At 42.0% G+C, this 27,068-nt stretch overlaps 1 protein-coding gene across 1 annotated transcript in view; it reads left to right on the top strand.

Annotated features, from left to right (window-relative positions):
• The window catches only part of FREM1 (FRAS1 related extracellular matrix 1), a 290,889-nt gene that overhangs the window by 136,329 nt on the left and 127,492 nt on the right, over window positions 1-27,068 (top strand). Inside the window, exons 11-16 of the mRNA XM_064579475.1 lie at window positions 4,446-4,540; window positions 7,251-7,552; window positions 9,151-9,347; window positions 18,085-18,408; window positions 21,887-21,995; window positions 25,586-25,717. Coding sequence (XP_064435545.1) covers window positions 4,446-4,540; window positions 7,251-7,552; window positions 9,151-9,347; window positions 18,085-18,408; window positions 21,887-21,995; window positions 25,586-25,717 — 1,159 coding nt within the window. The remainder of the gene's footprint in view (window positions 1-4,445; window positions 4,541-7,250; window positions 7,553-9,150; window positions 9,348-18,084; window positions 18,409-21,886; window positions 21,996-25,585; window positions 25,718-27,068) is intronic.

The following is a 27,068-nucleotide window of genomic DNA, read 5'->3' as shown; positions in this document are numbered from 1 at the left end:
CTGTGTGGTGTGATATGGTCAGTCTTTATGGGATTATTCTTGCCCCAAATGATTTCATCCATTCCTAGTCAGGATGCCTTTGGATAAGATAGCAGATTTCAAGATGTGTTTTAGGCCCCACTTGTGATCGCAGAATAGCACAAGTAAGACGTGAAGATATTTTTTATCTGTTTCCATCACTAGAACATTCCATTGAGTGGGAGGAGAGACGTGGAAAAGAGAGGTGAAAATACTTCCCTTTAAATATTCATTGTTCTTCAAAAATGTCTGTAGACAAATGTTTTCCTTTAGTCACGATCTTGGAGACCTCGTCGTTTAAGAGTATTCTAGGCGCAATCCTTTTGTAGGATGAAGAGTTACCTTCTAAGTCATTGGGTTAAAAAAAAGTCTGTATTATCATGTATTGTATTTGCTTGAAGTAGGGGTTTACCTCTCTACACAATAAGGAAATTGTTTCTGGTTTTATGACTTGTCCCTACTGTGGTTTAACTTCCTCCCAATGCAGGCAATTTTGAGAATGTTCTGCACTGGCTGGTGCTGCTTCTGGAAACATGCACCATTATTTGTGAACTGTGAACATTAAGTTTCTTCTTCATTTGGCCGAAGAATTTTATCCCAGCAGGTTACCTCAACAGTGGTACTAGATGATGTAGAGACGAACTTCAGGAGACTTAGATGCTAACTCAAGTGGCTATCGCAAGCTGTTCCACTTACCGCACTCAGAGGACAGTCCAGCTCTGAAACACATCACAACTCTCACTTAGGGAGTATTCCAGATGTGTTAGCAACCAAATGTCTCTCTCCAGTTTCCCATGAGATTTTCTTTTGTTAGTCAGAGCTTCTGATGGGCACCTGCCAACTGTCTGAATACAGTAATGGCCCCAGTTCCTAAGGGGTTGTATTCCTGAGTATTTGGGAATTGCAACATCTTCACACTTGCTCCCAACACGATTTGCACTGCAAAAGTGTGTGTGGGTGGGGGTGTGGGTGTTAAGATTTTGTTTATTTGAGAGACAGCGCACGTGCAGGGGGAAGGACAAGCAGACTCCCTGCTGATCTTGCGGTCCATCCCAGGACCCCAAGATCATGACCCGAGCCTAAGTCAGATGCTTAAGCGACTGAGCCACCCAGGTGCCCGGTGAAAGTGTGTTTGGTTGGAAAGAGGAGAGACCTGGGATAGCTCATAACTGCAACCCAGATGCACTAAATGCAACGAGTAGGTGATATGGATAAGCTCAGCTGCAGAAAATAGAATTCTAACCATAGGGGCTCGGTTTGTTAAAAGCAAATCCTTGGAGTTTTGGAAAGCACTAGAGGACCCTAATCCTAGAACACCGGTGTCCGTGGCTGCATGGATATATGTGGGTGCCTTATAAAGTAATGAACTCATAATTTGGTACCCCTTCCAATCAATATATTTTTAAAAATTGTTCAACATTTATTTAGAAGTGAGGCTGAATATTTTGTGGGGGAAGAGAAAACAATTCTTCCTGGTGTATGCTGGGGCAACCTACGGGTCCTCTATTGCTCTCCAAAACTCCAAGGATTTGCTTTTAACAAACCGAGTCCCTATGGTTAGGATTCCATTTTCTGCAGCTGAGCTTATTCATATCGCCTATCTCTGGCCCTAAGCATGCAAAACAAAAGCCCTATTCTTCACCAGATTCTCCCTCCTTAGAAAGTAATTTGGGGAGAATGTACTGTTCCTTAAGTCAGCCTCCGAGGAGTATCCTCTCCCTATTCCAAATAGCCTATGACTTATAAACGTATCTATAGTGCTTTCTCTGCAAGTAACGAAATTGTCTCCATTATGTATTATTGGTGTTGTTTTAATGGTCTTCACCATCTGGTCGGCTCTGAGATACTAGAGAGCAAAAGGGGATCTAAGTGACTACAATCAGGTAAAACACTTATTTGGGGGTCAAGAGTTGCAAGAGATCTCCATTCCAAATTTTGTCTGATTTGAAGGCCAAAATCCAGTTAATAGAAAGAATATGGAGCCGAAACAGCATGCCTGCCTGCTTTAGGGAAGTCTGGACGGGTCGGCCATGGAGGGGGTTCCAAAAAGTCCCAGCTTGTCCCCTCGAGTGCTGTGACTTCAGTGCAAGAAAATGTTCAGTGAGCGCATTTCTGGAGGTCAATGTGGCAGCTCAAATGGATTTATCTGGTCTAAAGTAAATACGGGACTTGTATCTTCTAAAATTTATTGTGTGGAAAAGGAGGCCATTGAACTGTGGAGTTTCATTATCTTTCTGTCAGATATTTGTACCATAAGGAAGTCCGTGTACCCAGAAAACGTTCTCAAACTGCCAGATGATCTTTCTACTTTATTATGACAATTTCAACAAAAACCAGATTCCTAAGTAAAGTCTGGTTTTTTTTTGTGGGGGGGGAATGTGTGCCTATTTTTAATGCAACTCTCCCCAAGGATTTATTTCTTATGGCGTTTTTGAAGTTAAACATAGCCGAATGTGCGTGCATACACACAAAGCCTAAACATTATTCTTTAATAGCACTTACCAGTAAGCTGAAAGCAAGGCTTATGTGAACCCATTTCTAGCAAGATGACTGTATTAACAATACCCTGCTGTGTAATGAACAGTTTTATTTGATTTGCACAGAAAATGTTTTGTTTAACATCTGTTCAATTAGTGTTTTCATTTCATTACTGAAGTTTGTCTTAGGACCAACAGGTTCATTTTCCTGTCGGATATTTGGAGAGGGATTTCACTTGGCTCACACCAGTACCTTCTGTTTAGATAACCCTCTTGATATAGTCAATTGGATGAGGTCGGTGGCAATATGTTTTCCTCATGTTTTAGGACAAGACTTCCTCACACACAGCACTTCTCACACCTGTTTCAAAGCAAGAAATTTCCTGGGTGGAAAAGCACCTCAGTTTAGAGCTGAGCTTGCTTTTTTGAATCAGAAATACAGCCGTAAGAAAACATCTCTAGGTTGAACCAGCTTACTGTCATTAAAGTGAGTAATGAGTTAGGAATGTGTGACAATTTAATTATAAATTGTAATTGAAAAGCAGTTGAAGTGGAAAAAACCAAGGCTAGACAGTAATTAGAAAAGGATTTAGCTCTCCTTTGTTTTAGTTAGTAAATTTATGGACAATTATGGTTGTCGCCTTTTATAAAAGGAAAACATATTATGAAACATAAACAGATGTTTCTTTTAACAAAGCAGATTGTCTCTTTGTCACCATGACTATTTGTCAGTGATACGGGGAAGGTCTTTCCTTTATCTCCTTCCTTGTCAGTTAAAAAGAGGAACCAATGATGTCTGTGGGAAAAGAAGATCATTCGTATTAGTAGTACTGTCTTCTCAAAGAGGACGATGTTGCCTGTCAATGATTGAGCCTGTGACAAAGTATAGACTACAGACCATGGACTCAACAGTGACGGTGTGCCAATACTGCAAGGCTATTTCTTAACACTCTGCCGAGTCAGGCAGGGCGGAATGAGAATCGTGGTGTGGTTGGGAGAGAAAATTCTTCTTTTGAGAATTAGGGTTCCCCAAATACAACAGTTAGCAATTTCCTTAATAGTTCTGAGTGAGGTGATTCAGTTAATTCTAATTTTATTTGAATAGAAGAAATTACCTTTAGCTTGCTATTTGTCTCATCAATGATTTTTTTTAAGATTTTATTTATTTATTAGAGCGTGAGTGGGGGGCGGGGAGGGAGAAGGGGAGAGGGAGAAGCAGGCTCCCCGCTGAGCATGGAGCCCTAGGCGGGACTCAGTCCCAGGACCCCGGGATCATGACCCGGGCTGAAGGCAGATGCTTAACCACCCAAGCACCCCTCATCAACCATTTCTGCTATTAGTAATCAGTAGAGCAGTCTTTTGCAAGTGTATGAGAAGCAACTCTGGGTCATGTTTGGCTCTGATCAACCACAACAGTGTCCGTAGTCAGTGGGTTCATTTTTGAATATAAAAATGCTATTTAGAAAAGAAAGAAAGAAAAGACAAAGATACATAATGTAAGTAGTACAACGTGTTTGTTGAGGGGTAATGCATGCCTTTTCATGCGTACCCGCAGGTAGACCTCTAACTCAGTTGCTATGAACCCCTGAAGGGTGTGGGTATATTATATTTTGATAAATGGAACCACAGTTTAAATGTACTATAAACTGTAAACAAAGAATCATTTCAAGAGGTAATTACTCCTTAATATATCTGCTTGATCTGCTTGGATTTTCATAGTTTAGATATTCTCACAATAAGACACACCTATATAAGCAGGATGGGGACGGGCACGGTGGTGGGTAGAGGTGGTGGTGGTTATAACATGCACACGCGCAAGCACACGCCTACATACATAGACACACCCCACTAACAGACCATACTTTCCCCAGGCAGTACTCTATTGCCAGAAAAATCAAATCTTGTACCGATTTTTTCACATATATTTATCCATTTCTTCACGTGAACTAGGTCTTTGACTGCCATTTCCTTCCCAATGAAGTAAAGTATATTCACAATGGTTGCCCAATTCTTGATGAAGATGCGGTGAAGCTTAGACTGTACAGGTAAGCAGCACGCATAACCATTCTGTGTACTTCTTAGGGCTTTCTCTATAGATCGATATTATCACGAGGCTAGTTGCTAGATTCCAAACAAGCAAGCAATCAGTAGAAATGGGGGACCTAAGTAGGTGAGGCAAGAATTGTTGTCTACTTTCTTTTTTTTTTTTTAAGATTTTATTTATTTATTCATGAGAGACAGAGAGAGAGACAGAGGCAGAGGGAGAAGCAGGCTCCCCGTGGAGCAGGGAGCCCGATGCGGGACTCGATCCCAGGACCCTGGGATCATGACCTGAGCCGAAGGCAGACGCTTAACCGACTGAGCCACCCAGGCGTCCCTGTTGTCTACTTTCAATTATCTTTATTTGTATCATCGTCCTGGGGGCTTTTCTGTGGCAAATTTCTGTCCTGTTCCCCTTTAGAGTTCTTATACAGGTGTCTCTGGTGATCCACCTTCCCACTTATAATGGGAAATGAAAATTACAAAATACAAATTCTTAATGAGAACTAGGAAAATATATTCCAAAATTGAATGATTGTCTTTATTTTTATTATCAGCTGCTTAGTCAATAAGTGGCTGAGTGTCTTCTAATTGTTTACAAAATCAATTATAAAGTGAAGTACAGAGTAACTGTGTGAGCCAGCAATTCTAAATATATATGTAAGAGAAACAAAAACCTGTATTTCCCCCCAAACTTGCACACAAATCTTCATTGCAGCATTATTCATAATAGCTAAGAAGTTGAAAGAACGCAACTGATGAATGTATGAACAAAATGTGGGGTATCCATGCAATGGAATATTATTCAGCCATAAAATGGGATGAAGTACTGATGCACGCTACAACATGGATGAACCTTGAAACCATCATGTGAAATGGAAGACACCAGACACAAAAGGTCACTTTTCTAGAAAAGGCAAATCCATAAAACACAGGAAGCAGATTAGTGATTGCCAGGGGCTGGGGGAAGGGCAAATGGGGAGTGATTGCTAATGGATATGGATTTCTTTTTGGGGGGATAAAAATGTTCTCGAATTAGGTAGTTGTGATGGTTGCACAACCTTGTGAATATACTAAAAACCACTGAGTTGTATACTTTAAAAAGGTGATTTTTATGGTATGTGAATTATGTCTCAAAAATTAATTTAAAAATTAAGCTCATGGTGGGGCGCCTGGGTGGCTCAGCCGTTAAGCGTCTGCCTTCGGCTCAGGTCATGATCTCAGGGTCCTGGGATCGAGCCCCACATTGGGCTCCCTGCTCGGTGGGAAGCCTGCTTCTCCCTCTCCCACTCCCCCTGCTTGTGTTCCTTCTCTCGCTGTGTCTCTCTCTGTCAAATAAATAAATAAAATCTTTTAAAAAAAAAATTAAGCTCATGGTTATGGTATTGCTCACTTCATAGAGGTAACTGACAATGCAGTAGGTAGAGTAGGCTTTTTTTTTTTTAAGATTTTATTTATTTATTTGATCGAGAGCACAAGCAGGTGGGGCTCTAGGCAGAGGGAGAGGGAGAAGCAGACTCCCTGCTGAGCAGAGAGCCTGACGTGGGGCTCGATCCCAGGACTCTGGGATCATGAGCTGAGCCGAAGGCATCTGCCTTCAGATGCTTAACTGACTGAGCCACCCAGGCGCCCCGTGGAGTAGGCTTTTAGGTAGATTTTTACTTGGTTTTATTGCTGTTATGAATATTTGGCTAAAATATCTTAGTGCGAATTTCCCTTAAGTACTCTACTACTATTGCAAAGAGTTTTATAGAAGACACTAGGACATTGAATTGTTCTATAGACACTTAAAATCACCTACTAAAACTCAAGGCCCTATGCTGGGCATAGGGAACACAAGGATGAGGATGCATGGATTTTTGGTGCTCTTAATCTGATGCAAAATATGGGTAGATAATGGTAATGTGAACAAGTGCTGAAAGAGAGGCTGTGCTCAAAAAATGAAATCGTTCCCAAGGATTCTTTATCACCAGCATATAGGGCTGTTTGATCTTTCTAAGATTTTAGAGTTAAAAAACTAACGTTGGACAGCTTGCCTGGAAGGGCTGGAAAAGCTGGTGGATTCTGGCTTCTCCCACTTCTTCCCTGAGTTTCGAAGGGACAGAGAGGGTGGAGGAGCAGGTGAGAAGGACCAAGTCACAGGAGCTCCTCTTGGTCTTGAGGACATTTGAAATAGAGTATTCAGAGACGTTGGAGGCAGAAAATCAGAGAACGTGCTTATTCCCCCACTCACCTCCTCTTCAGCCCCTTTGGTGAGCTACTTGGCCTCTCTATGCCTCAGTTGCCCCCTCTGTAAAATGGAATTAACAATGTCTCTCATAGGTTTCTGAAGAGCCAAAAGGTGTTGCTGCTTCAGAAACTCCTCACCCTTTCACTCCTGAATCAAAACTCAATCTGTAAATTAATTACACAAGCTTGGTACTCTTAAATTATGGATGTGCTAGCAGTGAGACTCTGAGCTCCCAGCTGTTATTATATATCAGCATAGATGGTGGGTTTGAGAGAAGGTGTTGAAAGAAAGCTCATTGGCGTGGGAGATGGCAGAAAAAGGAGTTGACACCAAGATAAGAAGAAAGGAAAAGAACAGAGATTGGGAGTAGAGTAGATAACAAAATCCAAACTCTACCCCATAGGCGCATTTTGTAAAGGTCAATCATTAGCTACCGGAAGTACCTGAGCGCTAGTAAACATCGCTTGGCTCTGTTCTCTCCACAGATTTACTGAGACAGATACCTTCACGGAAACCTTTATCCTGCGGGTCTATCTCCTGGAACCCGACTGTAACATCATCCGTAGGAGTAACAATGTCCTGGAGGTGTCTGAATTCTATGGCTTGTCCAGAGCCATTGATAAGAACCTGCTCAGATTTGATTACGAGAGGACAGCCGGCCTGGAGTGTACGGTCAGGCTGGATCCTGTGGGAAGCCGGCTGCCAGCCCATGGTCAGATGGTCCTGCTGGAGCCTCGGCCAGAAAAACCTCGTGGCGATCAGCCACACAGTTTTTTCCCTGAGTCTCGTATGTATGCTGTTCTTTTTTGTTATTATTGTTGTTTTTTTAAAGGTTTATTTATTTATGAGAGAGAGGGGGAGGGGAGAGGGAGAGAGAACGGTGGAGAGGTAGAGGGAGAAGGGGAGAGAGAATCTCAAACAGACTCCCTGCTGAGCATGGAGCCTGATTCGGGGCTCGATCTCACGACCCTGAGATCATGACCTGAGCCGAAACCAAGAGTCGGATGCTTAACCGACTGAGCCACCCAGGCACCCCTCATATGTATGTTTTAATACATATCTGATTATTATTAGAACTGACAAAAACATCTGTTCATAGTCATCTTCCACTGCGACAGAAATTTTTACTTGATATAATAATTTGTTGCTGGTTGAACAATGTAGGCTGGTGGTTAAGAGTATGGACTTTGGAATCAGTGAGACCTGGGTTTGAAACTGCCTCTGCTCTTTATTTCCTATGTGATTTTAGGTAAGTTATCTAACCTGGTGAAGCCTCCGTAAAATGAGCAAGGATAGTAGCTGTTCCACAAGTTTGCGGCAAGCTGGAGTAAATGAGATCACATGCACGAAGTGGGCTTCACACGGTGTCGGGCCCATAGCAGGGGCTCAGTGATCGTCAGTTATTATTATTCATAGTAACAATGGCAGTGGTAGTAAGAGTAGGTGGTGTATTTATTAAGTATGTTTTGATTACAGGTAAGTCTGACGTAGAGCAGGTGGCCAGTAGCCGTGGTTTAAATCAGGAGGAGTTGATGGATAATGTTCCTTCTGTTATTCATCTAATCAGTGTATTTTGGGCACCTCCTATGTGCATCATAATGTTCTAGGCACTGTGGAAAGACCAATAATCCCAATCATAGTAATACCTTGAATTTGGGCAACAATTTACAACTAAAGGCATGCTTGCACATGAGTCCTCCCATTTAGTGTTCACGACCATCTGGTTAAGAAGTAGAATACTCATTTTATACATCAGGGAAATGTACAAAAGGCCACTCAGAAAATAAGTGGCCTCTGGGTATTACCCCACAAGAGTGTAAAATGAAGTTGGGCAGAGAGAGAGAGAGACTATTGCAGAGATGATGGTGGTTTTTAGGGGGAGAGAGCAGGTTGGTTCAGGCGGTCAAAGAGTACTTAAAGGACGGTTTAGTAAAAAGACTAAGGGGACTTGGAGAGGTATCAGGACTCGGGTGTGATGAACACAGTGGGGAGAGAATTTCAGCGAGTAGAACAGCCTTGGAGAGAGTGCATGACAGAGCTGTGGATGTCGATGCTGTGAAGGAAGACCAGCACTAGACTGTGGAAGGCCAGTTGTGACCGAGTGGCCTATTCATCAGGGATGTTTGGTCATCAGAATATGTATTTTATTATTTTTTCTCTCAATGTAACTTTCAGTGGGCAAGGATCTCAGGAGACAACTGGTCAACCGTTCTTTTCAGGAAAAGAAATTAGGGATTATAGAATAATGCCAACCCCCTTTGTGAATGATTAGAGGGTATGCATGGGTATTCCTGAGGCAGCTAGTATCCACGGGAGGGTGGATTGGTTTTTTAATTTTACAATCATGCTCAAGTGACTGTCTTAACTCAGTGCTATATGTTCTAGAACTGGGAACAGAGCTGAGGTGTCCAGGTGGAAGCTGTGCCCTGGGACTGAAGAAAATGGGAAGTGTCAACGTGAGCTGTGAGGAGTTCTTGCTGATGGGTCTTCGTTATCAACACACGGATCCCCCTTCTCCCAACATTGACTACATCTCTATCCAGCTGGACCTCACAGATGGCAGGAGCAAAATTGTATACAAGGTAGAGTTGGGGGTTATGTGTCTGCGTCCCCAACTGATCCGCAGCAAGAGAGCCACTTCCCTGAGGGTGCTTGTGCTGGCTGCCATGCCAGGGCCAGTTCCTGAGCTACCGTGGGTGGAACTGCCCAGTGACTCATTAGAACTGCAAAATATCCGTGTATAATTTCCCTTCCCTGCCTCTCTTCTAGCTCTGCCACCACTAAGGCAATGGAGGAAGGACTGGGGCCATTTACATGCTACCCTTCTTCCCCCTCTCCCTTCAGTATTCTTTAGCTTGTCATTTGGTCTTTCGTAGCACCCTCTCTTTGAGGCTTCATTCCCCCTTCTTTGGTATAACCTCTTTTCACCTGTTAGAGGAAATTAGGGGGTCCACATATCGACTAGGCAAGGCCGTGGGAGACTGAGGGCAGGGGGAAACTCAGTCCCTGTATTATGGGTGTAGCAGCTTATATCCTATTCATTCTTTTAGACTCTGAGATGGAAGACCAGGTCATCAAGGAGACAGGCCCCCCACAAGGCCTCCTCCATCTTTCAGTCTCTTTCAACTCCTCCTGCCCTTTCCTCCTATTGATCTCCTCACATTGAAATGAAGGTAGAAGATGAAATCAATTTATATGAAATATTTAACATGCTACTTAACTGATTCATATGATCTATAATTTGTTTTATTTGGGGCAACTGTGTACCAGCTGAAACAGCTTGGATTTTGTGCTGACATAAGATGATCCAAGATTACATTCATGAAAGACCTCCCTCTTTCAAAATTTGACTTCTCACCAGATATCTCCCAAGAAACTCAGATACTGAGCATTGTCACCCCCAAGGAATTTATAAGATAAAAAACAGTAAGAAAATGACAAAACAGGATCAGAAAATTTTAGAATTGAGGTAAAAAAAACACTTTAAGATGGTCTGATCAAATTGATTAGGCAAATCACTTGGTGAATTTTAAAGGATAGATTTCTGAGCCTAACATTAATAGCTAAGAACATGAACGCTGGGCCCAGTTTGCCTGGGTTCAGATGTCTGTTTAACTAGCTATTTGACTTTGGATTTTATGCCTCATTTTAAAAAATCTTAAAATGGGAATAATAGAACCTACTTCTTAGAATAATTGAGAGAAAGAAATGAGATAATACTTATAGAGCAGTTGGCACAAAGTCTGGCACATAGTAAGCACTGTGCATACTTTGCTAGTTAAAAAAGCCACCTGGGGAAAAAAATGGATCATCAGCTAGGTTTGGAAACAGCTGGCTTAGCCCATACATCTTGTTGTATAATGGTGGTCAGAGAAATTGTATACCTTGCCCATACATACATAGCCGTTTTATGACTGAGCCAAGACTAATTCCTAGGTCTCCTAACTATTAATAGATATCTTCTCATCTTTTTGACACAAAAAGATTTTTATTTTTATTTTATTTTATTCTGAGAGAGAGAGAGAGAGTGAGTGGGGGCGGGGCGCAGCACAAGGAGAAGGAGAGAGAGACTCTCAAGCAGGCTCCATGCTCAAAGCAGAGCCTGATGCAGGGCTCAATCTCAGGACCCTGAGATCACCACCCAAGCTGAAATCAAGAGTCAGATGCTTAACAGACTGAGCCACCCAGGCACCCCAAAACTTTCACTTTTATTGACTTCTTATCTCCATTTAAAAAATTAGACCCATTTTTCTTCCTGACTGATTTTCCTATTTTCCCTCTCTATATTGAGTTAGGGCTTTATTGTTTATATTTTTAGATCAGTTTGGGATTTTACTCCTTAAAATGACCTTCTTGTTTTATTAATTAACCTACTCCATAGGCAGTTTGGCATGTCATAAAACATTCTTTTATGAATATCAAAGTCATATGTTTACTGCAGAGAGTATTTTTTTGAAAAACACACAGAAAGCAAAATAAGAAGGCAAAACGAGTTATATTTCTCCCACTTATCTCATACACACACACACACACACACGGTAAGGAGACATGCACACCAATGTTGGTTTTGTTTTATGCAACTGAATTTATACTATATTTGAAGATTTTGAATCTTGTTATTATTTTTATACTTGTACAGTCCATCCTCATCAAGTGACCAAATGACTATTTCATCCATAATTTTTTCTAGATTCTTAAGGTTTTCTTGTTTACATTTGCCTTTTTAATCAATCTGAAATGAATTTTATCATATTGTGAAACACAGGAACAGTTTTTTTCCCAAGTAGTCAAAATTTTCAGCACTATTTGTTGAATAATGAACCCGTTTCTCATTGATTTTTGATGCTTCTTCTATTGAATAAAAGATATTATGTATACTATTTCAAGGCTAGCTCTTTTGTTCCTTAGATATGCCTCCTTATTTCTGTGCCAGTATCAGTTATTCTAAATATAAAAGGTCAATAATACACTTTAATATTTTACAGGCAAGTTCTTCCTTATCACTTGTCTTCAAAGTTTTCTTATCCATTCTCTCCTGATCTTAGTTCTCAATAAAGAATTAAATCATTTATGCCATTAAAGAAAAGACCCTAAGTATTTTTATCAGGATTGGATTAAAACTAAAGTATTTTGGAAATAATTGGAATATTAGAACATTTACCCATTGAGCCTTCTCATCCAGAAATGAGGGACCTCACTTCATCTAGGCAAATGTTATTTGATGTGTTTCTGTAAAATTTGCAGTTTTCTTCATGTAAGTTGAGCACACTTATTAAGTCCGGTCCTAGGCAGTTTGCTTTTGGGAAATTACTGTGAATAGACACTTTTCCCTCCATTATATCTTCTCTTTGGTTACTGATGATAAATAGGAAAGCTATTTTTTGGTATAATTTTCTTTTATCTGGCTTCTTTCTTGAATTCAATTATTCTAAGAATTTTTCAGTTCTTTGGGCTTTGGAAGACCATAATTATATCTTTCACTAATGATGATAATTTTGTCCTTTCTTTTTCAGTAATTATTCCTCTTATTTTTGCTCTGTTCCCCACTGGTTTGGCCAGAATATTAAATATAATGATGCTTATAAGAATCCTTGTCTTGTATATTTTATCAATATCAACTGCCCACACTGTCTTTTTTTTTAATTTTTAAAATTTAAATTCAGTTAACAATGTATTATTAGTTTCAGAGGTAGAATTCAGTGATTCATCAGTCTTATATAATACCCAGTGCTCATTACATCACGTGCCCTCCTTAATGTCCAACACCCAGTTACCCCACCCCCCCAGCAATCCTCAGTTTGTTTCCTGTGATTAAGAGTCTCTTATGGTTTGTCTCCTTCTCTGATTTCATCTTGTTTTACTTTTCCCCTCTCTTCCCCTATGGTCCTCTCTTTTGTTTCTTAAATTCCACATATGAGTGAGATCATATGTTGATTGTCTTTCTCTGATTAACTTATTTCACTTAGCATAATATCCTCTAGTTCCATCCACATTGTTGCAAACGACAAGATTTCATTTTTTTAATGGCTGAGTAGTATTCCATTGTATATATATACCACCTCTTCTTTATCCATTCATCCGTCAGTGGACATCTGTGTTCCTTCCGTGTTTTGGCTATTGTGGACATTGCTGCTATAAACATTGGGGTGTAGGTGCCCCTTCGGATCACTACATTTGTATCTTTTGGGTAAATACCCAGTAGTGCAATTGCTGGGTCATAGGGTAGCTCTATTTTCAACTTTCTGAGGAGCCTCCATACTGTTTTCCAGAGTGGCTGCACCAGCTTGCATTCCCACTAGCAGGGTAAGAGGGTTCCCTTTTTTCCACATCCTTGCCAATATCTGTCGTTTCCTGACTTGTTAATTTTAGCCATTCTGACTGGCATGTGGTGGTATCTCGTTGTGGTTTTGATTTGTATTTCCCCGATGCAGAGTGATGTAGAGCATTTTTTCATGTTTGTTGGCTATTTGGATGTCTTTTTTTGCAGAACTGTCTGTTCATGTCTTCTGCCCATTTCTTGATTGGATTATTTGTTCTTTGGGTGTTGAGTTTGGTAGGTTCTTGATAGATTTTGGATAATAGCCCTTTATCTGATAAGACGTTTGCAAATATCTTCTCCCATTCTGCTGATTGTCTTTTGATCAACTGTTTACTTTTTTTTTTAACTTTTTAAAAATTAACATATAATGTATTATTTGTTTCAGGGGTACAGTTCTGTGATTCATCAGTCTTACACAATTCACAGTGCTCACCATAGCACATACCCTCCCCAATGTCCATCACCCAGCCACCCCATCCTGCCCACCTCCCTCCACTCCAGCAACCCTCAGTTTGTTTCCTGAGATTAAGAGTCTCTTCTGGTTAGTCTCCCTCTCAGGTTTTGTCTTGTTTCATTTTTCCCTCCCTTCCCCTGTGATCCTCTGTCTTGTTTCTCAAATTCCTCATATCAGTGAGATCATGTGATACTTGTTTTTCTCTGATTGACTTATTTCACTTAGCATAATACCCTCTAGTTCCATCCACATTGTTGCAAACGACAAGATTTCATTTTTTTGATGGCTGAATAGTATTCCATTGTATATATATACCACCTCTTCTTTATCCATTCATCTGTCGATGGACATCTTGGCTCTTTCCATAGTTTGGCTATTGTGGACATTGCTGCTATAAACATTGCGGTGCAGGTGCCCCTTCAGATCCCTACATTTACTGGGGTAAATACCCAGTAGTGCAATTGCTGGGTCATAGGGTAGCTCTATTTTCAACTTTTTGGGGAACCTCCATACTGTTTTCCAGAGTGGCTGCACCAGCTTGCATTCCCACTGACAGTGTAGGAGGGTTCCCCTCTCTCTGCATCCTCGCCAACATCTGTCGTTTCCTGACTTGTTAATTTTAGCCATTCTGACTGGTGGGAGGTGGTATCTCATTGAGGTTTTGATTTGTATTTGTTCTTTGGGTGTTGAGTTTGGTAAGTTCTTGATAGATTTTGGGTACTAGCCCTTTATCTGCTATGTCATTTGCAAATATCTTCTCCCATTCTTTAGGTTGTCTTTTGGTTTTGTTGACTGTTTACTTTGCTGTGCAAAAGCTTTTTACCTTGATGAAGTCCCAATAGTTCATTTTTGCCTCTGTTTCCCTTGCTGATCAATTAAATGTTAAAGTTGTATTTCCTTTATTTATTTTTAAAATAAATATTTTGCCTTTGTTTCCCTTGCTTTTGGAGATGTGTATAGCCAAAAGTTGTTGCAGCTGAGGTTGAAGAGGTTGCTGGTTATGGGTCTGTTCAAGTTTTCTATTTCTTCCTGTTTCAATTTTGGTAGTTTATATGTCTCTAGGAATGCATCCATTTCCTCCTGATTGCCTAATATGTTGGCATATAGTTCTCATAATACGGTCTCATAATTGTTTGTTTTTCTTTGGTGTTGGTTGTGATCTCTCCTCTTTCATTCATGATTTAATTTATTTGGGTCCTTTCTCTTTCCTTTTTGATAAGTCTGGCCAGGGGTTTATCAATCTTATTAATTCTTTCAAAGAACCAGCTCCTAGTTTCATTGATCTGTTCCACTGTTCTTTTGGTTTCTATTTCACTGACTTCTGTTCTAATCTATTAATTTTCTTCTCCTGCTGGGTTTAGGCTTTATTTGCTGTTCTTCCTCCAGCTCCTTTAGGTGTAAGGTTAAGTTGTATATTTGAGACCTTTCTTGTTTCTTGAGAAAGGCTTGTATTGCTATATACTTCCCTTTAGGACCATGTTTGCTGCATCCCAAAGGTTTTGAACAGTTGTGTTTTCATTTTCATTTGTTTCCATGAATTTTTAAAATTCTTATTTAGTTTTCCAGTTGACCCATTCATTTTTTAGTAGAATGCTCTTTAGCCTCCATGTATTTGAGTTCTTTCCAAATTTCCTCTTGTGATTGAATTCCCGTTTCAAAGCATTGTGATCTGAAAATATGCAGGGAATGATCCCAATCTTTTGGTACCAGTTGAGACTGGTTTGTGACCCAGTATGTGATCTATTCTGGCAAATGTTCCATGTGCACTCAAGAAAAATGTGTATTGTGTTGCTTTAGGATGGAATGCTCTGAATATATCTGTGAAGTCCATCTGGTCCAGTGTGTCATTCAAAGCCCTTATTTCCTTGTTGATCTTCTGCTTAGACAATCTGCCCATTAGTGAGTGGGGTGTTAAAGTCTCCTACTCTTAATGCTCCTACTGTTCAGCACCAGTCCTTTTATACCATGATTTTCCCATTCTTGAATTTTTAACATTATGACTTTTTAAATAATTTTTTTTTTAAAGGAGGCTCCATGTCCAGCGTGGAGCCCAGTGCGGGGCTTGAACTCATAACCCTGAGATCAAGATCTGAGCTGGGATCAAGATCTGAGCTGAGATCAAGACTTGAGCTGAGATTAGGAGTCGGATGCTTAACCAACAGAGCCACCCAAGCACCCCTTTAAATAGTTTTTTTAAGTGGCATGTGAAGAATAGATACTCTGAACCCTAAGAAGTCTCAGCATATTATTAATTTGTCTTCATTAAGCATGCAGTGGGAGGAGAGAGGGGTTGATTGTCTTCTTTTCTCTTTCTCTGTTGCACTTCTTTCTTTGGAGTTTTGCTGGCTGGTTTTGGAATTTCTGGTCTTAGGGGGCTTGGTTTGTGCAGAGCATTGCGGAGAGAGGTCTTATTTGATCAGACACTGATGGAATATAACTTCATGCTCTGTAACTCTGGCAAGTGTTTCCAGCTTATTCTTTGTCTCCAGGACAATTCTGTGGTTTCTCTGGGGATCTCCCATCCTGGAGGTGGTCTTCTGGTGGGTCTCCAGAGGAGTCCTTTCTAGCCTGAGTATTCACTTGCAATTTCTCCCATAGCTCCTAGGATTATTTCCACCCCCAGCTGCCTGTTTCTGCCTTTCTTTGGCTTCTCACAGATGCCCCCCAAAAGTCAGGGTCCAGGATGACCCCAAACCAACCCTCTGTCCCACTCAGCCCATATGTGGGAGCCCCCATATGTTTTTCCTTGCCACAAACAAAGGCTAGGCAGATCCCAGAAGAGGCACCAGTATTTTCTGCGTCTGGCCCCTTCGCTTCCTCCTGTAGGAGCCCAGCATCAGTCCTCTGTATCTCACCTGTAAAAGATACATTTAAGGCTGGCCTCAAGGAAACTTCTCTCCTGACACCCAGGACAAATGTAGCATTGCCCACCTTTCCTCTTCATGGGGTTGGGTGGGGTTGGGGATCGAGGGAGTGACTCAGCACAGCAAAGCACTCTTCTCTACAAATAAATCTTTCTCTTACCCCTCTCGACCCTCTTCTATTCTTGTAGTGGGTGAGAGGGTTCTAGACCAGTTCCAGACAATTTGCTTTGTAAATACTGCCTGTAGTATTGCTGTCACATTCATTTTGAAATCTGATATCTCTTTCATTGGAATTTCAGTTGAGACCAAACCAAAAAGAATTCTGTTTTTATCATTTCGTTACATGCAGATTACAACTTCTAGTCCAATATCCAGTGTTCTGCATATTGTATGTGACTCTTATCGTTCAGGGTCATTCTTAACAATGCGAAACACCAAGTCCCATGAAAACCAGCATCTCCTGCTTTGAGGATTCTTCCTCATAGCACCTGTTGACGCCTCAGATCCCAAGATGCAATTTCCTGGTTTCTCTGGAGATCCCCATTATTGGGGCCACTTGCTCATAGCTCTCTCATTTGAGGGTACATTTCTAGCCTGATTGGTAGTTTTCAGTTTTAATTACCTACTCATCACCTGGGGACTCAGGGTCTTAACTAACTGGACAGCTGAGCCACCATCCTTCAGTTGCATGAGTCTGAGTTATAGAGACATTTTCCTTCATCCTGCCTTTGCCCTCTTTCAAACCACATGGCAGGAAGTGGGCAGGGTGGCCAGAGGAGGTAAGTGGGGTGTGCCAGACACTGCTAAGAGCTTTACTTTGGCTATCTCATTTGATCCTCACTTATTACTCAGGGGTCCAGCATTTGCATTTTACAAATGGGGGGAAAAGGCTTAGGAGTTAAATAGCTTGTTTAAAATCACACAAATCATAAGTGCTGGAAATAGAATCAAAAGGACAGTTCCTTCTGATGCCAAATGAATGTCCACTTTCAATCCTGGCTACATATTGGAGTCACCAGAGAGCTTTTAAAAATACCAGTTTTCTGGTCCCTTTTTTGCAACAATTTTTTTTCATTATTATGTATGTTAATCACCATACATTACATCATTAGTTTTTGATGTAGTGTTCCATGATTCATTATTTGTGTATAACACCCAGTGCTCCGTGCAGAACGTGCTCTCTTTAATACCCATCACCAGGCTAACCCATCCTCCCATACCCCTCCCCTCTAGAACTCTCAGTTTGTTTCTCAGAGTCCATAGTCTCTCATGGTTCGTCTCCCCTTCGATTCCCACCCCCCTTCATTTTTCCCTTCCTACTATCTTCTTTTTTTAACATATATTATTTGTTTCAGAGGTACATGTCTGTGATTCAACAGTCTTGCACAATTCACAGCGCTCACCATAGCACATACCCTCCCCAATGTCTATCACCCAGCCACCCCATCCCTCCCACCCCCCACCACTCCAGCAACCCTCAGTTTCCCTTTTTTGCAACAATTAAATTAGAACCTGTGGAGATGGAGCTTGGGCATCAGTATGTGTTTAAAACTCTCCAATGATTCTAATGTGCAGCCAGGTTTCAGGTCACTGCCAGACACACCGTCTACAGACTATTAACCATGTATGTGATAGCTTCATTCATATTGTTTCCCCTTCATATTTTCTTTCCCCTTCAAAAGTCAGAGAGTGCGTGGTTGCCCGTCTATATCAGAGCTGGCTTTCCTAATCAGATTCCAAGGGCCGCGTTCATGGCCATGTTTATTCTGGAAGTGGATCAGTTTATCCTGACCTCCTTGACTACATCCGTCCTGGACTGTGAAGAGGATGAGACCCCTAAGCCCTTGCTGGTGTTCAACGTTACGAAAGCCCCACCCCAGGGCTACGTGACTCATCTGTGGGATCACACCAGACCCGTCTCCTCGTTCACCTGGAAAGATCTGAGTGACATGCAGATAGCCTACCAGCCACCGAACAGCAGCTATTCTGCACGGAGACATTACGAGGTAGGAAGAAAGGGAGACAAAGCGTCTGGCCCGTCTGCTATCCACAGAGTTACTGAAGAGGCAGGCCACTTCCCTGCACCTTCAGGTTAGTTTGCACGTCAGTGCCTCAGAAGAGAATCAGTCACTGTCAATCTAGATGCAGATTCAAATGCTTAGAGGAGCCACTGGTGATGCCAGTGAGCAAACCCGCCTGCGGGGAGACGGTGGGGAGTGGAAGAAAGAGCTGACAGTGTCAGAGGCCCCTGCATCGGAGCGCTAGTGATTGCCATCCTGTGTGAATACAGACAAATTGGGACGCACCTAGGGTAGTCTTAGCTCTTGTTCTTCAGAGGACTTGGAAATCTGTGTTTTGTAAAAATGTTTTAATTTTTAAATACAGAGTACATATTAAAGGTTCTAAAACATATTGTGCCAGCTACAAAATACTTCTGAGGGCCACATTTGGCCCAGAACTCACCAGTTTAAGAACTCTCATGTCCTTGACAGTCTTTCTGCCTGGCATAGGCCATGGAACTTAGGGATGACTTTGTCTACAATCCTTTCATTAACAAAGTCTTTTTATTTTAAAGATTTATTTATTCATTTGAGAGAAAGAGAGAGAGAGAGAGAGCACAAGTGGGAGGGGCAAGGGGAGGGAGAGAGAATCTCAAGTAGACCTTGTGCTGAGTGTGGAGCCCCATGCGGGACTCGATCCCATGACCTTAAGATTACCACTTGAGCTGAAACCAAGAGTCGGACACTCAACCCACTTTGCCACCCAAGCACCCCTCATTAATAAATTCTATTATTCCTGGAACACCTGGACGCCATTAAGCGTCTGCCTTCAGCTCAAGTCTTGATCCTGGGGTCCTGGGATTGAGCCCCGCATTGGGTTCTCTGTTCGGCAGGAAGCCTGCTTCTCCCTCTCCCACTCCCCCTGCCTGTGTTCCTTCTCTTGCTGTCTCTCTCTCTGTCAAATAAATAAATAAAATCTTTAAAAAAATAAATCCTATTATTCCTTTTTGTTTGGATGAGTGTTTTACTGGGATCTTTAATTTTAATGAATAATGCCGACTCAGGACAGGACATTCCATAATCTCATTGGATGACTAATTTCTCTATCAAACACAGGAAAGTCCCCTTCCTGTCTAAACCAAGTACCTTTGGCTGTTATTCCAGCCTCTTTCCTCTAATTTTGTTTTGGATGGGAGTTGAGAACAGCTGGTGACAGTCTTCACAAACTTACAGACCTACCAGCAAGTTGATTCTAACAGGATGGAATGTTTAAATGAGCAGATTGATACAGACTTCACTTCAGGTTTATTAAGGAAAATGATTGTGCCTGGTGTTCCAAATTGTCCTTCATCTAATTTAGGCATTTTCAGCATTTAGCCTCCAGGGCACAAAAGACTTCAGACTGTAAATGCCATGCTTTTGCCCTTTCCTTTTCTTTTTTCTTTTTTTTTTTTCTTTTCTTTTCTTCATAATAGTAAGTGGCAGCTGTTTTTTTCTTTCTTCCTCTTGCCTCCCATTCCTTCCATATTATAAAGTAATTTCTCATTCGACGCCCAGTTTTACCTCAAACTCATAAATAAAGCTCACCTGCTCTGGCTGCTTCCTATGTGTCTTTTCTGGGATCATATAATGTAATCTTAAAGCAGAACTTGTTCAAATGTGTGATTTTGCCGTTGTTCTTAGAAGGTGACTCTCAATTTTCTCAGTGGAGATTAGGTGCTTTGTAGATTACATGGACTGGAAGCCCTGGGCTCAGTCAGCCACCTGGGGTGGGACCCCTGAGGGCAGAGCAATGTCCAGGGCTCCTGAAGCTAGCTGAGCCTTCCCTGCACTGTAATGCCAAGGCGGTCCATTCTTTCAGCCATGAAAATTCAAGCTTATTTTACTAGGTACTCTGTTGGTTTGAAAACAGTGTTTCTTAGTGAGCATGTGACCTACAATTTCATGTGGCTCAACCTAATAGACATTTACATTATACCTCCAAAACACATCCCTCCTGGGTTATGGTTCCATTTTTAGTCTGTTACTGTGGCAGCCTTGAATCTGTTTCTTTTGTGAGGTAGCTGATATATTGCCGTTTGATAATTTATGCTCTCTAATGGACCAAATGGACATTCAATGTCAAATGGGCATTCTTCAAGAATGGGCATGTGCCTTGCATTTCTGTCTTATAAATCATCCTTCCCTGTCAGCACCTGGTGCAATATGTGCATCATACATAATGAGGTTCTAAACTTAATGGGGCACTTGGGTGGCTCAGCTGGTTAAGCGTCTGCCTTTGGCTCAGGTCATGATTCCGGGGTCCTGGGATGGAGCCCTGTGTTGGGCTCCCTGCTCAGTGGGGAGCCTGCTTCTCCCTCTGCACCCCCCACCCCCCGCTCGTGCTCTGTCTTGTGCTTTCTCAAATAAATATTTTAAAAATCTTATCATATAGCCCCATTTATTAGCTATGGATTTCATGGAAGCAAATACAATCTGGATATTTAAAAATATGTTTGGAGAGATAGATGCCTGGAGACCAGGGTCTCTTAAAAGCAGCACCACTGGGGCGCCTGGGTGGCTCAGTTGGTTAAGCGACTGCCTTCAGCTCAGGTCATGATCCCGGAGTCCTGGGATCGAGTCCCGCATCATGCTCCCTGCTCAGCGAGGAGTCTGCTTCTCCCTCTGACCCTCCCCCCTCTCATGTGCTCTCTCTCATTCTCGCTCTCTCAAATAAATAAATCTTAAAAAAAAAAGATCTTAAAAAAAAAAAAAGCAGCACCACTGGCCATTTGCACTGGATAATTCTTTGTTGTGGGGGTTGTCCCGTGCATGGTAGTAATAGGAGCATCCCTGGCCTCTGTCCTCCATTGGTCAGTAATACTGCCCACCACGCATACCCATTTGTGAGACCAAAAATGTCTCCAGACATTCCCAAATGTGCCCTGGGGGAACAAAGTCCCCTTAGTTAAGATGCACTTCTCTAGACCTTATACCTTTGAGAGAGGCTTGAGTGGTCTGATGCTGGTCTCCTGAGCAATTGCAGGGACCCTTCTTCAGTGTATTTGTTTATTTCAGGTTAAAAACTTCTTTTATGGAGAGGAAAATTTAAAAATACTGTTAACTAAGGAACAAAATCTAGAGCCTGAAAACGTGATATCAGGCTGTCAAAAATGAGATCAGGCGGGGCGCCTGGGTGGCTCAGTCAGTTAAGCATCTGACTCTTGATTTTGGTTCAGATTGTGATCTCAGGGTTGTGAGACTGAGCCCCGCATCGGGCTCCACCCTTAGCAGGGAGCCTGCCTCTCTCCCTCTGCCCCTCCCCCTGCATGCCCCCTCTCTCTGTCTCTAAAATAAATAAATGAATCCTTAAGAAAAATGAGATCAAGGAACAGCAGAAACCTAAATCTGTTTTGCCTCCATCTGTGGTGTCTGCCCCAGGAATAATGGTATTTTATGTTATAAATTGTCAATGTGTGATTCTTATGCAAAGGTTTGTTTACAGGTGGAGGTGGAGGTTTATGATTTCTTCTTCGAAAGGAGTGCACCTATCACCGTCCACATCTCCATCAGAACAGCGGATACAAATGCCCCCCGAGTGTCCTGGAACACAGGTGAAGCTCCGTGTAGGGCATCAAGCTACAGAGCCCTGAAGGGAGGACGGGAGATTATATGGGTCAGGAAAGAAAGGTCGTTTCTTTCCATTTCACGCATGAGGCAGCTGAAACCCAGACCAGTGAAGGCAATCAGAGAGTTGGTTTTGTTTTGTTTTGTTTTTCCTACCAGCAGGGTGAGAAATTTAAATCCAGGATTCCTGTGTGGTGAAGCCAAGTTTTTCCTCTGGAGGAACTAAGCCAGAAGGGACACCTTTCAACTGAATGAGGCCAGAAAGTGACTATGTGTAATATTGAGCTATAATTGGACAGAGAGAGAAAAGGTCTCCAACTCTGACTGTTCAGAGGTGGGAAGGAAGATGTAGACTAATTCATTGTCCTGTTTTTAGGACATGCAAGGAAACCATCATACGTGAATAAAGAGCTTAAACTGCTTTATTTATTTTAAAAGAAGGTCACTTCTGAGTGGTCTTTAATGCAATGTATATATTTAGATCAGATGTAAGTGTGGAATGTAAATGAAGATTTTTTCCTTTCCCACTGATCCCACTGATCGCATTCAAAACATACTTATAAGCGGCGGTTGTAGGTTCTGTTAAGGGGAAACTATCTCTGATTTACATCCTCAAGTGGTGGCTTAAACTTGTCACTCTGTGTGTATGCGTGTGTGCGTGTGTGTGCGTGTGCCCTTGCACGCGGGTACACACGTGTTTGTATGTGTGTGAGTTTCAGTTGTGAGGAGAACATTGGTTGGGCAGTCTTGCTGCTTTTATGTCCCACTCTACTTCTGTTAGAGGGCTAATGAAAGAAAAGAAGGAATTGATAACCTGAAGTTTAGTAATAATCACATATTAAGCGGATTATTGCTTGAGTGTAGAGATTTAATAGTCTGTAGAAGCTGTGAAAGCTTGTGAAGAGAGCACCAAATCCGGTTTGGCTACTTTGGACATGAGAATCTTTTTTAAAATGAATTTTTACTTATTATGAACTTAATATATGTTCCTCATTGAAAACTTGGAAAGTACATTAAACCATAAATTGAATGAGTGGACAACAATGATAATAATAATGCATGGATAGTAATGAATAAATGAATGAAACAGTAATGAATGAATAATACCATTTATTACTCCACCATGAAGACAGACCACTGCTAATATTTTGCTCTCTATACTTCCAGTCTTGCTCTTCTGCTGTGTCCCATGATGCCTTGTACTGTGGTGTACCGGACACTCTTGGCTTCAAAACCCTTATTACCAGTCACAGAGATTTTTCTTTTTTTTTTTTTTAAAGATTTTATTTATTTATTTGAGAGAGAGAGAATGAGAGACAGAGAGCATGAGAGGGAGGAGGGTCAGAGGGAGAAGCAGACCCCCCGCTGAGCAGGAAGCCTGATGCGGGACTCGATCCCGGGACTCCAGGATCATGACCTGAGCCGAAGGCAGTCGCTTAACCAACTGAGCCACCCAGGCGCCCCCAGAGATTTTTTTTTTTTTTATTTTAAGTGGCTCCACGCCCAGCATGGAACCCAATGCGGGGTTTGAACTCAGGACCCTGAGGTCAAGACCTGAGCCAAGACCAAGAATTGGACACTTAACTGACTGGGCCACTCAGGCGCCCCTCACAGAGATTCTTTATATGTGCTTGTCCTCCATCCCTTCTTCCCTCCCATCCTTCTTTCCTTTCTTCCTCCCTCCCTCCTTTCTTCCTCTCTCTCTCTCTCTGTCTCTCTTTGTCTCTCTCTCCAGACTGTGTATCTTATCCCAGGTTTCCTAGTCAACAGCCCTTGACGCAGGTCAAATAAACTAATCCTATACTGCAAACAAGAATGAGAGGGAAAGGCAGTTGTGGGAAACAGAGAAAAAGGTGGTGTGACTAGGTTGATGAGGAAGTGAGGTTGGCTGCTGTTTTGGGCTGGTGTCTCCAGGAGACGGAGCCACTGTGTGTGGGCGGAGTCAGAGGTGGGCTGGGGAAGATGTGAATGGTCTCTCTCTCAGCTCCTTCCCATCTTCTGGCTCACTGTGGTCAGTTTGCCTCCCTGGAGGTCAGCTCCCCACATGTCCATGATGAGCTGCCTGGCCCCTCTTTGCGGCTGCTACAGAAACTCCCTGGGTCCCCTGGTGTAGGACCTGGCCGTGGTCGCAAGGGTAGGTCATGCCACAAGCTGGCCCTTGCCCAAGAGGATGGTGGAGGTAAACGGCCACACACCAGAAGATGAGGCAGTGGTGGCAGCTGGGACTTTACAGTTGTGGGGACTGTAGGGACCCACATGGGGCTGCTGCTGTGAGAAATCAGGCACATGGTCACGGCCGGGGGGTGGGGGTGGGGCAGGGGAAGCTGGGCAGGTTTGAAAGGGAGCGTCATCTGGTCCACCAGTACACTGCCTTTAAGTTTTATCAACTTGTTTCCTTAAAAAGCTTTGCTCCCATTTAAGATTCTCTGCAATCTGCCAGCTCCTGGATCTCCTGAATAATGGGAATGGTTGGTGATGATGCTCTCAGCTCCCTATTTTTCACTGGAGTGTTCTGTCCAGGATCTATATTCTTGCTGCTCTGAGCAGCCCTTTCCCTCTCTCCCTAGATTTCCTCCAGCATGCTGGGTCCAAGGAGAAGGTTTTATTTCATTTCCTCTAGTTACAAAAGTCCGTTCTTTATTAGAGTCTAGAATAAAAGTCAGCCCTCATTGCGATGTCAGACACTTCATGTCTAATATCGTTAAACACTCCCTTAGCAGAGTAGCTCTGTATTTGCACAGTTACCCACTTTACATTCTCTGTCCTGTGAGCTACTCTTGCACTCCTAACTTATATGGAAAAACTCTTTTGATTTTTTGGCCCGCTTAAAATATCTAGATGTCATCTTTGAAAAATTCCTTGTGGACATTTTTGAACTAGAGACTACCATGAACATAACATCCATTCTTTCCTTTATTTATTTTCTGGCACCACCATGCCTCCAATAGATATATAAGGAACCAGTTGTCAGATTGGGGTTAATAGTATTAAAAGTAGAAATATTACAGGGCGTCTCAGTGGCTCAGTCAGTTAGGTATCTGCCTTTGACTTGGGTCATGGTCCCAGGGTCCTGGGATCGAGCCCCGAGTCGGGGCTCCCTGCTCAGTGGGGAGCCTGTTTCTCCCTCTCCCGCTCCCCTTGCTTGTGTTCTCTCTCTCCCTCTCTCTCTCTGTCAAATAAATAAAATCTTAAAAAAGGTAGAAATATTACTGAAAATATGGGGTGCCTGGGCAGCTCAGTTGGTTAAGCGTCTGACTCTTGGTTTCAGCTCAGGTCATGTTCTCAGGGTCATAAGATCAAGCCCCGCATTGGGCTCTACGCTGAGCATGGAGTCTGCTTGAGTTTCCCACTCCTTCTCCCTCTGCCCCTCCCCTCTGCACTCTCTCTCAACTAAATGAATAAATCTTAAAAAAAGAAATATTACTAAAATAAAAGCTAAATTCAAATTTTTTGAAAAGCTTCCAAAGATACAATTTTCAGCTAGTATCGTGAGTGAAAATTCATTAATCTTGTCTTAAAGTAGGCATGTTGGCATGTCATAGAACTTTCTAGAACACTTTTCTGTTTTCTCTTGTAGGTCTGAGTCTTCTAGAGGGGCAGTCTCGGGCCATCACTTGGGAACAGTTTCAGATTGTCGACAATGATGACATCCATGCTGTCCAGCTGGTCACCGTGGGCGGCCTGCAGCATGGACGGCTTACACTAAGAGGTGAAAGATCAGTCTCTCTGACCTAGAAGAGAACCTGAGAAGTATTTTCTCCAAAGGCAGATCATATTTGGCAGGATGTACATAGCATCTCTTAGGCCTCATTTCTTTTTTTTTTTTTTCAAGTTTTTATTTAAATTCTAGTTGGTTAACATATAATGTAATACTGGTTTCAGAAGTAGAATTTAATGATTCATCACTTACATATAACACCCAGTGCTGATCACAAGTGTCTTCCTTAATACCCATCACCATTTAGCCCATCCCCCACCCACCTCCCTCCGTTAATCCTGTTTGTTCTCTATAGTTAAGAGACTCTTATTGTTTGCTTCCCTCTCTCCTTTTTTCCCCTCCACCTAGGTTCATCTGTTTTATTTCTTAAATTCCACATATCAGTGAAATCAGATGGAATATGTCTTTCTCTGACTGACTTATTTTGCTTAGCATAAAACACTCTAGTTCTGTCCATGTCCTTGCAAATGGCAAGATCTCATCCTTTTTGATGGCCGAGTATTATTGCATTATATATATGTATATACCACAACTTCTTTATCCATTCATCAGTCGATGGACATTAGGGCTCTTTCCATAATTTGGCTATTGTTGATAATGCTGCTATAAACAGTGGGGTGCATATACCTTTTCAGTATTTTTGTATCCACTGGGTAAATACCAAGTAGTGCAATTGCTGGATTATGGGGTAGTTCTATTTTTAACTTTCTGAGGAAACTCCATACTGTTTTCCAAATTGGCTGCACTAGTTTTTGCATTCCCACCAACAGTGTAAGAGGGTCCCCCTTTCTCTGCATCCTTGCCAACATCTGCTGTTTCCTGTGTTGTTAATTTTAACAATGCTGACAGATGTGAGGTGGTATCTCATTGGAGTTTTGATTTGTATTTCCCTGGTGATGAGTGATGTTGAGTATCTTTTCATGTGTCAGTTGGCCATTTGTATGTCTTCTTTGGAAAAATGTCTATTCATGTCTTCTGCCCATTTCTTAAGTGGATTATTGGTTTCTTGCTAAGTTTGCTAAGTTCTTTATAGATATTGGATACTAATCCCTTATTTGATATGTCATTTGGATATCTTTTCCCATTCCGTAGGTTGCCTTTTAGTTTTGTTGATTATTTCCTTCACTGTGCAGAAGCTTTTTATCTTGATGAAGTCCCAATGGTTCATTTTTGCCTTTGTTTCCCTTGCCTGTGGTGACATATTTGGTAAGACGTGCTGTGGCCATGGTCGAAGAGGTTGCTGCCTATGTTCTCTAGGATTTTGATTGATGGTGTCATTTAGGTATTTCATCCATTTTGTTTATTTATTTATTTTTAACGATTTTTCTTTATTTGACAGACA

This window comes from Mirounga angustirostris, unplaced genomic scaffold (genome assembly GCF_029215605.1).
Source record: "Mirounga angustirostris isolate CCGP_5_RB_7025 unplaced genomic scaffold, mMirAng1.0.hap1 SCAF_15, whole genome shotgun sequence".
NCBI lineage: Eukaryota > Metazoa > Chordata > Mammalia > Carnivora > Phocidae > Mirounga > Mirounga angustirostris.
This window is presented reverse-complemented; position numbering and strand designations above follow the sequence as displayed.